General features: G+C 43.7%; 1 protein-coding gene across 1 annotated transcript in view; it reads right to left on the bottom strand.

Moving 5' to 3' along the window:
- The window catches only part of PPP2R5A (protein phosphatase 2 regulatory subunit B'alpha), an 836,659-nt gene extending 821,602 nt beyond the window's left edge, over positions 1-15,057 (bottom strand). The window contains exon 1 of the mRNA XM_078649746.1: positions 14,582-15,057. Coding sequence (XP_078505872.1) covers positions 14,582-14,729 — 148 coding nt within the window. The 5' untranslated portion in view covers positions 14,730-15,057. The remainder of the gene's footprint in view (positions 1-14,581) is intronic.
- Between the last annotated feature and the right edge of the window lie 1,692 nt (positions 15,058-16,749).

Here is a 16,749-nt window from a genome sequence, read left to right as displayed (position 1 = left end):
TGAGGGGGTTAAATGAGTGGATCTGGGTTGATCGCCAGCCCCTGCCGAATATTTCAGAGTCACTAAGTACTCTCAAGGGTGCCCGCATCTTCAGTGTACTGGACTGGTCGTCCGCGTACCATCAGGTCCATTAACACAAGGAATCAACACACCTCACTTCATTTGTGACACCTCTGGGGGCTTACTGTTTTTTACGAATGCCCTTCGGATTGGCATCGGCCGCAGCATGTTTTCAAAGGGTTATGAAGAGAGTATTAGAAGGTGTGAACAACATAATGTTCTTCCAATATGACATTTTGGTTTATGGGGAGAACAGCAAGGAGCACAGAGAGACTTTAATGGAGGACCTTGAGAGGTTGAAGAGCAATGGATTGACTGTAAAGAGAGAGAAATGCCGAATAGGTGTTGAGAACGTATCATATCTTGGGCATGTTATTTCTGGGGAAGGAAAACAACGGAAGATGGAACTTGCCCAAAGTGTGTTAAAGGCACCTGTACCAAGTGATACAGAGCAAGTGAGGTCATTCCTTGGTCTTGCTGAATTTTACTCAGAGTTTGTGCGTGGGTTTGTAAGTGTGACTGAACCAATCAGAGCTTTGTTAAAAAAGGTTTCACAATTTTCGTGGTCAAAAGATTGTCAAGAAGCCTTTGATGTTATCAAGAGTGAAATTAGTAATATGCCCACTTTAGGACATTTTGATGTAAAACTTAAGACTGTGTTGATGACTGATGCAAATCTCAAGGGGTTGGGGGCAGTCCTGTCTCAGTTTGTAAATGGAGAAGAGAGAACGGTTGCATTTGCTTCGCGTGCGCTAAGAGAGGCAGAGAAGAATTATTCTTGTGTGGAAAGAGGCCCTTAGCTGTGTTTTGGGGAGTTCAGCACTTCAAGTTTATTTGTGGGGAATTCCTTTCCTGGTGAGGTCTGACCATCGTCCCTTAGTTCAGATTTTTTCCTGTAGGCACAGTGATCATATTACTCCCAGGATCAAACGGTGGAGTGAAGGGTTGCAAGAATATAATTTCAGGGTGCAATACTTGTCTGGGTCCAACAATAAGTCTGCAGATTGCCTCCCCCGCCTGCCGGCTGATGATGGAGTAGTTACAGATGAACAGGAGAAGGTGTATTGTGTAGGAGAGTGTAGCGTTTTTGGGGTGTCTGAACCATCTTTATCAAGAGAGGAATAGGTTAAAGGGGTGAATGAAGATGAGATCTTGATGATGATAAAATCATGGATTAGCCAAGGTTGGCCCGAGTACAAAACTCTGATCAAAATTTGAAAATGTATTGGGCTGTGACAGAGGAGTTATCTTTTACTTGTAGGAATCTATTGAGAGGTGACAGAGTGATTCCTCCTATTAAATTCAGGAATAGAATTGTGAATACTGCACATGAGGGTCATCTTGGGAGGAGTCTCACCAAAGGTAGAGTGAGAGAAAAGTATTGGTGGCCTGGCATGGACCAAATGGCAGAGGAAGTTGTGAAGGAATGCTCAGTATGTGCTGAAAGTGATAAGTCTCATGTAATTAACCGTGTACCTTTGTCGCCAGATCAAGTGTGGTCCAAATTGGGTCATGATATTATGGGACCTTTTGAACTGTTGCCTTCTTGGGAGCGGTATGTTCTCCTACTGGTAGATTACACCTCAAAGTGGGTTGTTACCAAATGTGTTTCCTCAGTTAATACCAGGATAGTTGTAGATTTTCTCAAGGATGTGTTTGTCTCAGAAGGGGTTCCCAAATTTCTGGTGACTGACAATGGGTTGCAATTTGCTTCTCAAGAAATGGGCGATTTTCTTAAAGAGAACAACATTGTCCATTTGAAGACTGCTTTATACTCACCGCAAGCTAATGGTCTGACAGAGAGGATGAATAGGCTTGTTAAGGACTGTGCACAACGTGCTCTTTGCATGAGGTCTTCTTTCACTGCTATATTGAGAGACACGTGGTGGGCACACCGTACCACTCCCAATGCTATCACACGAAGGTCTCCTTTTGAAGCTTTGAGAGGAAGAATAGCAGTTTCGAAACTTAACCCTAGTTGGTTGCCTGAAAGTTCTTGTCAAGGGTTGAGTTTGGAGGAGCGGGGTTCCCGAATAGAAGATCATCAACATAGGTACAAAACTAGGTAGGATTCCAAAATGAATGTAAAGAGCAAGAAATGGAATGTGGGGGACAAGGTTTTTGTGAAAAATCCAAGACATACGTTGAAAGGGAAGAGTACCTTTATTGGTCCTTTTACAATTGTGTCTATTAAGAAAAATGTGGTGAAAGTCGATATAGGATGTACATGGAGCATGTCAAGATTGGTAAAATGTATGAAGCAACAGGGCCGACATGATACATCATCTGTAGAAACATGTCCAACTGAGGATCATTTGGAGTTTTATCCGAGATCCTCCCTTAGACCCAAAAGAAGACCTTTAAAACTTAGAGATTATGATTTAAGTTAGTTCTTTTTCTGTTTTAGTTAACACTTATTTAGTTAAGTTTTTTTTTGTCCCTAGAAAGGGAGATGTGTTGTAATTTACTTATGCTTGTTTTAGAATATTAGTGGTGTTGTGACATTATGGAATGTTTATGTGTGAAAGGCTGGATTCAGTAGGAGTGAACTGACCAGTAGAAAGAGTCATGATTTGTTGATGCTGTACTGCTAAACTACAATAAATCCTTCAAGATTTTCTACTTATTATTTAGTATTAATCATTTTAACAGTTACTTTTTAAAAGGCCACTTATGCCAGGTTATTTTAACATTTTGTGACTTTAGTTTTTATTGATGTTATATTGTCGATGAATCTTATCAGTCTATCCTTTTAACAATTTGAATTGTGCATTATGCAATTTGTTTTTTATCTTTGTACTTGTCGATGAATTGCTAAATTATAACCGACAATAACTTTGGAACTGGGGCAAGCAACAACGTTGGGGGAGGTCAAGGGGTAGAGGGGGGGGGGGGGGGACGACAAAACTAACTACCTCAATTACGGAGCAACCAGCAGAACATTAACCGCTTTGACGCCGATGACGGTTCCCGGCCGTCATGAGTCACGGTGCGCGTGTGCTGATGACGGCCGGGAGCCGTTATGACCACGCCCGCGATTGGAATGCTCAGCACTGCGGCAGAATTTGCGCCGCAGTGATTAGGTTAATAAAAAGATAAAAGCAATCAGTACTTGACCCATACACAATAGAATAGAGTCACAAACTGAGAGAAACTGACACGCACTGACCAATCAAGAGCCAGCAGATAAGAGAGACAATTAAGCCAAACAATGGTAAGTGGTGGGTGGACTATATGCCCTTTTTGTGTTTTTAAATTAATAAAAAGATCTCAGGCGAGACTTAAAAATGTGTCTGCCAAACAAGTACATTACTGCAGTTAAGCTACCATAAACTCAGAAAATAATGTATTTTTCTAAATACGTTATCATATTCAGGTAGAGAGAAATTTATGGGTAATTTTAAACTACCAAGTATGTGGTATGGCCACACTTTATGACTACGCCCTTGCAAACTATTCATGAGGTGTGGCACAAGCACTTCCAAAGACAAGATTTAGTGCTCTTACTTGAAGACTCACTGACCACAATCCCGAAATGCCAGTGAAAAGTCAATGACAGAGCAATAGCAGCAAGAAGAAAAAAACTACCACTACAAGTTAAGATTTACATGCTCTATCAAGGACCACAAAATAGAGAAACTCGACTCATACTAATAATGCTGTCATATCCATGATGTGAACAAAATAGCTTTTAGCACCAAGACATTCATAATTGCCAGTCTCTCCCTTGTAAGGTCATACAATTCTTCCAGACACTTAGGGCTATGCCAGCTATTTGGGTTACCTGACGGCATGTGAAACAGAACTTTATGTGGCTAAAGATGCAGTTATCTAAAATCAGGACAATTTAACCACTCAGAAATACATTAATATTGAGCAAATCCACACCAGCTTCACGGCTCACGCCACTTGGCAGACTGGCACAAGCAGTTAAAGTAGTAATTATTTCTTCAATTCCTCTATAGCCTCTCACAACAAGGACATGGTCTAAGGGGCAATGAGGAGAATCAAGAGATGTCATGCACTGATGCTCCACCCAAGCTCACTATGCTTAGCTGAAAGACTGATTTAGAAGACTGCATTATCAAGACAACACACCCCATGGTTAAGCACACTTCACTAAGCCAGGTCGCAACTAGACTCCAAGTTCGGGGGGCAGGGAGGGATAATATTTGATCAATGGTGGCATAACCATTATTAGAACCTGGGTTAAAATGACTAGTTGAGGCTCCCTTTACTGTAGTGGTATGCTACATAATCTGGAGAGCACTATAACGCATAGATCGTTGAAACTGTATTTAGCAGTACCACATGGTAAACCTGAATTCAAGCTTCCAGTGTGTATTCATGCATTTGATATGCTTGGCAAGTACCACAGCCTCAGGAAAACAACTCATATTTGGAAAGATGGTGCTAACAGAACATGAGAAAGCACAAAAACTGAGCATAAAGTATGATTAACCATGATACATCACAAAGATTAGAATAATCCAACGGTATCAGCTGCTACAGCGGTCAGGACATTTGCTATCCCTGGTAGTGTCTTTCGCATTGCTGCTTTTAGAGTTCAAGGCAGTTGCTGGATCAGAAACTAAACATCAATCAATCTGGGTTTTGTGAAACGCTCTACTCACCCGTGAGGGTCTCAAGGCGCTGGGGGGGGGGGGGAAGATTTCAGGCAGATCCGTCTCATCCAAAGAGCCAGGTCTTGAGGCTCTTCCTGAAAGCTTGCAGTGTGGGGGTGTGTCTGATGCGGAGGGGGTCTTGGCTGCGATGTAGGAGAAGGATCGCCCTCCTGCTCTGGTTCTGTGGGTGCAAGGGATTTCTGCCAGAGCAAGATCAGCGGAGCGGAGGCTTTTCTTGGGTGCGTAGGAGATTCTTAAGTGCTGGTTAATGTGTTGTTGTCGTGGGATGCCGAGGGCGAGACTAGCTGCAGCCTCTGGATGGTCTGGAGTTTGCGGAGTAGCTTAGGGTCAGAGTTGGCCTTTTTTAGCAAAGGAATGACCATTGCATGCTTTCATTCAGAGGGAACAATGGACTCCTTTAAGGAGGCATTTAAAAGTTCCACGATAGTTGTAAGTGCTGGCAGTTCAAGCTGCTGCAGTACTGTTCTAGGAAGGAGGTCACGGGGAGCCAGATTTAATACTACCTAGATGCTGTTAAAGGGTAGTGATGTCTAGTGGTGATCAATATTCCAGCTTATTGGTGGGATCAGTAGTGCGAATATCTATGCAATCGATCAAAGGGGCTAGCTGGGAATTGAGTAGATGGTGGTGGAGAGGAATTTGTTGGTTTATTACTGTCCAGAGTGGAATATATTGCTTCCACTTTGTGCGTAATAAATTGAGCAAGGTCCTCGCATTGCACTTCTTTTAGACTGTGTTTTAGAGCAATTCTGTGCATCAGTTAACCAATTTTGAAAAGCCACTAAGTCAGAAGTAAACATGTTTTTAAAGGTAGGGACATTGGTGGATAGGAGTTTGTTCAAGATATCAATATCCAATTTTCTCCATTTCTCCAGTTCCCGATTCGTTTTTGAGTAGCTAGAGTTGGAACGTGCAAATTCTCTGGAATCACTAGCCTTACAATCTTTGGGAGTCATTGGTAATGCACTTAGCTGGCTAACTTCCTTCCTTACGATTGCACATTCTAGGTCTTTTCTCCTGCAGCTAACTTAAAGATCCACTCCTCTTCTTATGGAGTCCCCCAGGGGTCTATCCTTAGTCCTCTGTTTAACATCTATGGTAGACCCCTGGCAGCGATCGTTGAGGAGGCTGGGTTGTCTTTATTTTCATAAGCCGATGAAAACCAGATTATTTTTTCTCTTTCTGCAGGGAAGGAGTCGGAGCCATCTGCTCTTTGGTCTGGGCTGAGCAAAATTACATCCTAGATGCAAGACAATTTTCTTCAGCTCAATAGTGAAAAAACAGAGGTCCTGATTTTGGGGAAAGACAAAGATCTCTGGGGACCTCAACATTGGCCTATAGAAATGGGTGCGCTGCCGCAGCCTTCCCACCATATCGGCAACCTTGGCTTCATCATTGACGACTTACTATCTATGCGTCAACAAGCCACGAAGGTGGCCGCAAACTGTTTCACCATTTTGAACTGGCTGAAGAAAATTGTTTGGATGCTACCTAGCCCTAACCAGAGAACAGTAACCCAGGCCTGGTTACTTCTAGACTGGACTACGGTAACATTCTCTACATAGGAGCCAATAAGGACGTGACACGCAAGCTACAGCGGGTGCAGAACTCCACTGCCAGATTGCTCTGTTGGGTACCCAGATCAGCCTCCATTTCGGGCTCCCTGAGAGACCTTCAAATCTTAGCTCACCCCTATCTGCCTTCACGCACTCTTCGGTCTACTACTCAGACTAAATTCCAGGCGCCTAGGATTAAATTATCCCGTATGGGCGGCCGCTCCTTTACCCACTTGGGTCCCGCCTTGTGGAATGCTCTTCCCCTGTCTCTTCGCATCTAAACTAGACACTCTTCCGCAAGTCACTTAAAACCTGGCTTTTCAATCAATAAGTTGCGCCTCTTTCTTTTGCTCCTGTTCTGGCGGGCGCCAGGAAACCCTGTTTGGGTAGCTGTTGCGCCCTGTATATAAATTTAAATAATAATAATAGTAGAAGGGGAGTAATAAATAGTAGTGATTTCTAAAAATAGTAACAGTTCATCAAGAGGAATGTCTACAGCATTATGTCTGTTGAATTTCAACCCAATGTTTTTTCTCTCTCTCTCCCTCTCTGTAACTTTATTATTGTCTTACACTTTCTCTAGATTTTTGATGCTCTCCCGGATCTCTCCTTCTATGAACCTTCAGACTTTCTCACTCTCTCTTGCTCATTCTCTCATTCTCTTTCACCCCCTCTTTCTTCCAACTTCCTCCTCTGCTCATCATCCTGCAACCACATAGCACTTCCTATCCCTTTTCAATTCCCAATTATCAATAGACCTATTCTGCGTTCCTTCTTTAGATCCACCAAAGAGCCTTTCCTACTCCAACTCTTCTCATCCCATCAACATCCTTAGAAACATCATCACTTTTTCTTCCTACAACACAGTCCCTTGTACTCAGCTCACCTCTAACTTTTCTGCACCACACTTCCCCATTGCAAAGTTATTTTGCACTCCTCATTAAATTCTCCTGCAGACCTACACCACATGGCCCTTTTGGGCCTTCTACACCAAATCCTAGGGGAAGGTTTCTCCCAGGAGAGCTGCAAGTGATATTTGCATGGAACAGACGTCTCTGTAGGATTTTGGATAGCCCAACTTGAGTGGATGCATGTTGCCAGATGGCCACCACGCCCCAGGCCAGCAGTTGGGTCTAATATCAATGGTAGCAGTACAGCCACAATATTATGTGGTACATCACCCCACTCCACCTTCCAAACAAGAAATGTTATCTCAAAGGCAGTCGTAGCATTGCACATCCCAAATGACACTTAAAAGGCACAATATAAGTACCGTTTATGCATGTTTTTCTCCCACACAAAAAATATGCATTGTTGGCAATAACAATAGATGCTTACTTCAAAGACAGCACAGGTACAGCATGGGCAGCAGAAAGAGGAACCTAGGGCCCCCACTGATACCAACTGTGTATGAAGGCTGATGTGAGGGGCAGGGTTATGCCATGAGAATCATCTCTGCATTAACCCCTTGGGTGCTCATGACAGCTCGACACCATCATGAGTCACGGTAGGAGTCTGCTCATGACGGCGTGGAGCAGTCATGCCGCTGCCGCTCCGCCCAAGCAGCACTAACTCCCTGCCTATGCGGGCAAATTAATGAGCATGCGGAGTCATGACGACACACGTGACTCATGGAGGCGTGGAGCCGTCATGAGCACCGAAGCGCCACGCTCCCCCCCCCCCCCCCCCCCCCCAGCACCGCAGCGGAATTCGTGGCGCAGGGAAGGGGCTAAAGTCTTTGTTTGAAGATAGGGTTAGTGCAGAAGTCTGCTTCGAGGTCCCCAGCAATATATGCTGAAGGGGAGGGTAGGGTTTGATGCCAGCTCAGAGTGTTGGGTCAGTGGTCTCCTGCTGATGCCTCTGTCACCTCCCAGGACGCTTCTGTCGTCCCTCAGTGCTGATCTGCAGACCACCCAGCCCATTACATTTTTTTTTTATTCTGGACCATAGGAGACCATCAGCCACCTTGGAGGTGTGGTGGGTAAATCCCATCAGAGGAACAAAAGAAGGCTGTAAGATGTCAGATAGTCAAGCTGGTAAAGGCAGTCAGGGTGTGAAGGGTACGAGGCCCAGAGAAAGCAACATGGTAGGAGATTAAACACCCAGCCCATATCAGATGGTAAATACTCTACAATTAGCACAGATGTTAAGAGTGGAATAGAGGCCAGAACATGGAAAAGGCCAGGATGCCATGATAGTCCCACATGCACCTGAAAGGCCAGAGTACAAACGTAAGCATTCTCCACTGAACCCTTCTTTGTCCTTTAACAAATATATAATGTTGTGTTCTCTGTAGTGATTTCTAAAGCAGATTTTGTAGAAAAGTACTGTGTGGAATGCTTGAGTTAATCTCAACCAGTGGTAATTAGTCAGGACCACATCCCAGTGCATGATTGTTTTGCCCACCATACCACCCCAGACAGAAACTAGCAAATTAGCCTTGGCCCTGCTCCATTAGGAATAGTCCAGCTGAGACTGAGAGCCAGAGCCCCTCAGAACAAGAACACTAGCAGCCCGAAAACTTATTTGGCCCATATGCTTTATTCAGTCGGTGATTGAGTTCTATGATGGAGTGAGCACAGGACCCAGGTCTAGGCTCTCAGTGTGGCACTGAAGAAAGCACAAAAGGAATGGGTGAAAAGCTTGCATTAATCTCTACCACTGGTAACTGCTTGAGGCTGCATTCAAGTCAATCATTGTTCTGCTCGCCATGCCACTTCTGACAGGAACCAGCTATGCTCCAATTTTTGCATCATTGGAAATAACATGTTTTAACCTTAACTCAGTGATAGTCAATGTATCATCCAGTGAAAGGTTGGACAGCCCTGCTTGAATTCCAGATCTCTTCAGGTTGCTCATAGATATCTATTGATGGCGCAAAAATGGCTTATATAACTACCTACAAACACATATATATATATAAAAAATCAGAAGTAAGCAGGTTTATATATACTAGGTTTTTTTTATTAGATGTCAAAACACAATCTTTCTTTTGTGATGCGCAATATCACTGGCTTAACAGCACCAAGAAATATTTATAACTCTTTTTAGATGTATGTTATAATTCAAAACACTGGTCTAAATGTATGGACTTTTTCCTGTGAACTGCAAAATTCTTCTGGCATAGCGCAGCTTTTTAACCGCCATGTGATGGGTATTTATTGTGTCTCGCATGTTTAAGTGGAAGTGTTGCTGGATAGCCCTATTACCTGCTTGTTGATGGGTGAGGGGGTGTGATAATGGCATTTTTGACCCCTGCCGATTTCCACCAATGCACATTAAATATGGTAGGTCATTGTTTTGTTATGGCATTCAAACAATCAAGTATATAATATGAGGCAGGAAGGTAGCAGCGATTTTGGAAAGTAATAAAAACACCTAGTGGCTTGTCCGGGCTCTAAACCATCATTGTAGGAAACGCTTTAGATGTAACTGAAGGTCAAGCCAGTAGACTCGGCCCTGCCAGCCTACGCCAAAGAGTTTTAAGTGGTTGCTAAAGCCCTCTCAGCCCAATGGTCGGTACGCATCTGTCACTAAGGACAGGCCAGGCCAACTCTATCCTGGTGGGATACAAAGGGAGCGACTGGCCCCTGCACGGGTAGTGTGGGTATCATTTGTCCCGGTGGCAACTACCCTATAGAAAAACTGGCCCACTCCCTATGCTTCTGACAATAATAGCAGGAATCCAACACCTGGTCAAAACTTCACATCTGAAAGGCATAGCAAGGCAAAGTCAAGGAGTGCCTTGTAATCGAGCACCAAAAATGCATAGCACGACACCATGAAAAACATGAAACAATTCAAAACAGAGAGCTTCGAGTAACTGATGAGTCGAAATTGCTGCAACAAAAAAAAAAAAACAGCAAAGGGTATGTGCCAACAGCTTAGAAATACCAGATAGACTATGATATATTCCACCAACACCATTCATGCAATATAAAACCTACGCCCAGGTGCCGAAGAGAAAATGCTAAAACCCTTTGTTGACCACAACAAAAAATATTACAGATGTAGAATGGATCTAGCCACAACGAAACACGACCACACGGGACAATCAGATGACCATGAATGAGTGTGAGAACACTTCAGCACAAAAATCTACCAACATGAACACAAAATCAGGATTACCAATTAATTGAAATTTGATGTACAGGCACCACACAAAACATAACTCTGGAAGGACAAGCAGGTGTTCCGCATGCATAAGGAGCACATTAACTAATTAAAAATATGGCTGGAATTCCTCTACATCACCACAGTTGTCACCACATCAGATGCAAGTTAGTTTTACTGGTTTACCTGGTTGATTTGGTAAAGTTATCAAGGAAAGATTTGGATTAAAATAAGGATCAGATGGTTGTGTTGGTTTACAACATTAACAGACATCCTTCGACTATCAATATAACTTTTGAGAAGGGTTTTCCTCAAATCCCTGTCAAAACCAGCACATGTATATTGCACTTAGACTAGTTTGAGGACAATAATTGGCAGCCTTTTAGAGTTTCATCACAGGTATCTGGGATGAGCTTCCCATTACGCAGCTGCTTCAAGCGTAAAAAGCAACATTAGATTAGTTTGGCATCCACTTTGAGGTCTAGATGCAAGGATTTTTTTACAAACAAGAAATGGATAAATCTGGAAAGGTTTTTTGTTGCTGTCAAAGCAGCAAAAGCCCTGTACAAAAAAAGCAAAGGTTTAAAATGTGGTTTACTCTTAAGAACTCAAAACTCCAATATTTTGCTTGAATGCTTGTGAAAGGTTTAAACTTTGGACAAGTGGCACTATTTTGAAAATGATAATTTAAAAATAAACAGATACATAATATAGATTGGGTTTCCTGCTGGAACAAAGTTTCAGCTTTCAGAGGGCAAGAGGTTTCTGTATGTTAAAATAGTAGATATATATCCCATGTATTAAACAAATGGGCTGCATTTTATACAATGAAGTGCACAAAGATTGTTTTCTTGAGGCAACTCAATTTTAAAGAAGTTTTAAAATACTATTATTTTTTAAGTGGACTGACATTACAAGTAAACAGATCTGAAGGCAAAGTACCCACATACTTTACATTATAAAAGCCTGTTCTGACGCTTTACAATATAGCTACTATTACACTTTGGTTTTCCCACAATTTTTTTATTGTCAGCCAGCAAAGTTGTGACCCAAAAAATAAAAAGAGGGTGCCATAAAAATAGCTTGCGAGATTAAAGCATGTTTAAAACACTTTTAGAATGTAAATGATCTTCAACTGCGGGACCTACTGTTGTTCTGGTCACAATTTCAAAGTGCAGCAAAAGCACAGCATTACGCTTACTTACCTAGAAAATTACAGCGAGGTGAAGGGCAAGAAAAATTTTTGCTTAGTATTTGTCAAAAAGTTTGAATACATCAAAAGACGGTAATTACAAGGCAAACAGTAAATGCAAAGCCAAATTTTGTAGTGTTTTGCCAGAAACTTACTGAAATCAAAACTTTTACCAACAAAACGATACAGTGTGCTTAGGAGCCAATATGAGGAAGAGATAGCCCATTGCTCTAGTTTCTAAAAGCACAGACCACGAATGGGATGTATTTCAGTCATGCAGAATCTTAATATAGTCTGGATACTAACTGTACAACAAGCTGTATGGCACAGTCCACACAGCTCACCTCCCCAGCACATAGATTTTAAGACTATGACTAAGCACATTAGAACCACAACTATTTACAACCAACTATGCACTAAAAATATAATTACTGCAGGCAAAGAAAGTGCCTCATGAATAATAGTTGACATTTCCAACTACTACAAGTCAAGCACTAAATCCTCATTAGCGTATTTTGTTTCTATTGAGATGATGTACACAGACCAACTCAAAATGCATCAGATCCTGCTGCTTCCAGTATTGTAAAGAACATGGCAGAATAGTTGCCCTTAATGAAGTGTGGCCAATTGGCAACCAGGCAATAACACACACAAAGCCATATAAAAAAGCATTAGAAACTATATGGTTTTCAAAATAAGTGTCCCGGCGCATTCTCCAGTCGGGAAAGAATTGTTCAGTCATTTTCAGCTTTTACGTTCCTACTGTTCCTTGTGGAAATAATCTCTCAAGTCGGCATTCCAAAGAAGGCATACAATACCAAGAGGAACTATATAGCAGACATTTATATTGAACTGAAGGCCAGCTCAACACGTCTCTTGCCGCCTGCCCAACTAAGATTGAAACACGATGTGCTGGTGGACTGTGCACTAAATTCTCTGTAAAAATTAAGAACCGTCGTTTTTCTGTAAGCAGTTTTTAAAAAACTACACTGGGAGCACTTCCCAACGCTCCTGATCTGCTGCTCCAGGAATACGTCACCAGCGAATCGCTGCTTCAGGACACTCAGTCCAATGCCTCGCCTCCTCTTTGCAAGCCCCGAGCATTCCTGGGCAAACCTGAGTTTTAATAGTATTGAACACTCCTTGCCACAGGAACGCTGCACATCCGCAACACATGCAGGCACTTGGTTAGTTCTGTATTCTTCCTTGGGAACGCTGCCTATCTTGTAGCACTCACTAATCAGGTTAGGGAGTTACCATATGCGATTAGCATGACACATTAGAACATGATTCTGTACCCAGTATTACCTCATGACCTGCCAATTATCTTTACTACGGTCTCGTCTGTAGGTCTACGTTTCTTAGTGTGTGAAATATGCGGGTTATGAAGTTTTCCTTAACTTGCAGTAGGACTTTGTGAATGACCTCCTGTGAGGTGGACTGCCTGCGTCCTACAGTTTATGCCCTTTGGATTTACAAACAGCATTCAATGCAATATGCATAAAAAACACACTTCAATGTCCGACGAGTGACAGGGGTCTTAGCTGGTCTTGTACATCACATATAAACTACCACAGGGATGTAACTCATCAAACAGCATGGTATGTATGATTTCTAGAGTGCCCCGCGCACTGTAGAGTCCTGAAATGTCAATGTGTGTTTATAATGACTTAAAGGCTGTGTGTTATTTGTAGAATGACAACATAAGGGGCGGTAACGGTCATCAAGCACACAGCACATGACCTAATTGCCCCTATAGAAGGCTGTGTTTCAAGTAGAAGCATAATAATAGCTTCTACTGTAGCAAAGATGTGAGTGCGGTGTGTCATCCTGTTCCAGTCAATCACAAGGATAGAAACACTGGGATGTGAACTTTCTCATGAGGTCCTGGAACCAGGTGGGGTGTTTTTGAGCCTGGTACTATCCCAGACACTTGTTAGACAACATATAAGGAGACAGAAATTGGACATTTGCCAGCACACCGACAGGTTGAGGTGTATTCGGTACCCCTTGCTTTGAAAAGACGACATAGCTAGCTCAAAGTATCGACTTCAGATGGCTAGGGTGTCAGCTTACACACAAGAGAAGAGATGGTATACACCTCATATCAATTCATACTGTGACAGGAGCTGGTGCCAGGACCAGCAAGAAAAAAATAAACAGGTGGATTCTGTAAGGTCTGTCATTGCTCATGCTATTTTCAGAGAGCGTTGTTATAATGCACGCTACGAACTCAACCATATTTGGGGGTTTAAAGAAGTGCTGCTGAAAGGATGCTTTCTTTAAGCAGTACATGCTTTGACACACCGCCAGCTGACACCAACTCAGTATGTCAAGTAAGGAGATCGTCCACAATCCATGCTCTCAAAACTAGGCCTCCATACAGAGACACCTTTCATCCAGAAGTACCACTAGGAATGGACAGTACACGAGCCACATGATGTAGTAATATCGTACACAAAGTGTTACTAGCCTGTCTGTGTCCAAGTGGACAGAAGAGTGAACAGGGCTTCACCTAGCAGATACTCACATTCACATATAAATGCATTTATCAAAACTAATTGTATCTAGAACACACTGTGTCAGCCTGTACATGAGAACCTTAATTTGACATCCCCGTCCACTCAAGCACAAACCTCGACGTATACAGCAGGGTTTTAAGCCTGCGGTGAGAAATGTTCGTCCAGTTACTTAGTTCTTTATTGACCTGTTAGCACTCGAATCAAAATCGGGGAATGCCAGAATAGCGTCAATAATCCCGTTGATCCTCAAATTGTCGTTGATCAGATAGAGCATAGTTCTGCACTTGCCTGTATTTTGGAAAGGACAGGCCGGAACTGATACTGAGAGGGGCAGTAAACTATAGATACGAAAACAATACTGGATAAACTACTCACACATCACCTACTGAGTTTACATGTTAAAGAGTGCTAGAGGACGTACAATTATACGGAGTGGAAGCGCCTTACAAGCCTCCTCTCACACTGCACAGTACACGCACAAGGCCCCCTCACCTCGGAGCTGCGGCAGTGGGGAGAGCTCCACCACACTGCCCTGACTGCGGAACTGCGACGAGCCTTGGGAGCGCTTCTGGCGCTGCGCCTTGCGCACAGATTTGCGCGTGAATCCGTCCACCTTCTCCGATGCAGAGATAGCCGACATGGCTGCGGCTATGCTAACGGCTCAGTCACCGGCAGGGGGCGGCGCTCAAAAGCTGCTGTCCGCCCCGTTCTCTCGGTCACTTCTCGTCCCGCACATGCCGCGGGGTACGTTCATGTCCGCCCGAAGGCTGCTGGCTCTGGCAACCTGGGACCTACTGAACCGACAACGCTTGCCAATGCGGAGTGGCCCACTTCCCCGGGCGTCCGCTCCAGCCCTCTCCCGTTAGTCCCCGACCCCTTGCCCAATTCGCAACCACCACAGACCGGGCCCAGCGCTCGAGCACACCCCCAACCGACAACACTTCGAGCAGAGCCCGCGATGTAGACATAGAGAGCGGACTAGAGACCTGTCTGCAGCCACTGCTCTCCCCTGCGAAGGCGCCATCTTTAACGAGTCAATGATCGACAGCTGACGAAACATTTTATTAAAATAAATGTAAACTTCAATTAACTTGTTATATTCGCCTGTATAACGATTCAACGCTTATACATTTTAAAAGGTTCCACATTTTTAAAATAGATACCAACCACTTATCAACGCATGTTGATGTGTATACATTATCTAAATTCTGTTTGCTAAACGATGTTCTGTTTTTTCGCAACTACTGTTGCGCCTTTCCAGTCACGTTCTGACATGCACGCCTAGTATCCACAGATCTGACACCACTCCACAGCAAGCGCCTTTGATAATGCGTCTCTTTTCTGGATCGACTGATGAGACTCCGAAGTAGGCTGTACCATGTCCTTTTCGAGAGTGACGCGCCGAGCAGCCAATCCATTCAGCTCAACCTGGAGGTTAACAGCGTAAAAAAAAGTAATATCACGCGGCCAGAGATGGGGAGAAGGTACGTCACAGAAAGAAGGCTGAAAACAATGTTGTGGGTTGGGCCTTCGGTTTCTGTGACAATCTTAGGAACGTGTGTGGTAGCTGCTGATGAATTTAGAATTAAAAGGGGCGTGGCGTTTGCGATAGGCCTGGAAGAGTGTAATTTAGGCACGTCCTGTTGATTGAGCTGACACCTGACCAATCGAACATAGAGGGGGGGGGGGGGGGGGATTTAGTTGGAATTTAGTTTGAATACAGCCAACCAAACGTGTTTCGGGAGCTTACTGGTAGTCATGATTGTTGTTTAAGTTAGTGCTCTGGAAGGTTTCGGCGCAATTGCCAGCCTTGTTGTGGGAACCATACCTTGGCCTTCGTTTTAACTTGTGCTATTATCCCCTTGCATGCTGATGACGGCCCCCAGCCGGCATGCACTACGGCGCTCGTGTGCTGATGACGGCTGGGGGCCGTCATAAACCCGCCCACTTGCGATTTTGCCGCACAGGCGCAGAATCGCGGCCACATGCAAGGGGTTAATGAAGCTTTGTTCATGGAATAACTAGGAAGACGCGGTGCAACTAATGTAAACTGGCTTGCCTAAAAAACGCTCCTGTTTTGAAAACGTACTATTGGCAGAAATACATCCTCTGAAGTTTCCCAGGGCCATACCTGAGTAGCACAAAATAGAAATTCTACAGTGCAATACAAAATTTCCCAGCTATCGCAACAATAATTTTAGATTCTATTAACCCCTTGCATGCTCATGACGGCCCCCGGCCGTCATGCGTCACAGTGGGCTTGTGCTGACGACGGCCAGGGGCCATCCGAATCCCGCCCACTTTTAAAATCGCCCGCATAGCACGAAAATTCGCAGCGCATGCAAGGGGTTAAGGACACAGAGGCGAGGCGTATGCTTTCTCAATTTCTTTACTACTCAACAGCAGCCAATGAGAAAAAAGTAAACATTACACAAAAACTACATTACCCATGAGGCTTTGAACTACGCCTCCTTAAACAACCAATAGTAAGAGAGGTTAGCATACAAAATAATGAGGCACCATCTTGGCTTCCTCTTTCTTTGCAAAACCAGTCTTTAAGTGTCCGAAAAAACAAACAACAGTCCTGGCTCTCAACGGAGAGCAGTAACAGTACATCCCACTCTCAACGGAGAGCACAACCCAAGATTCCTGGATACAAC

The sequence above is a fragment of the Lissotriton helveticus genome, chromosome 6, assembly GCF_964261635.1.
Source record: "Lissotriton helveticus chromosome 6, aLisHel1.1, whole genome shotgun sequence".
Lineage (NCBI taxonomy): Eukaryota > Metazoa > Chordata > Amphibia > Caudata > Salamandridae > Lissotriton > Lissotriton helveticus.
This window is presented reverse-complemented; position numbering and strand designations above follow the sequence as displayed.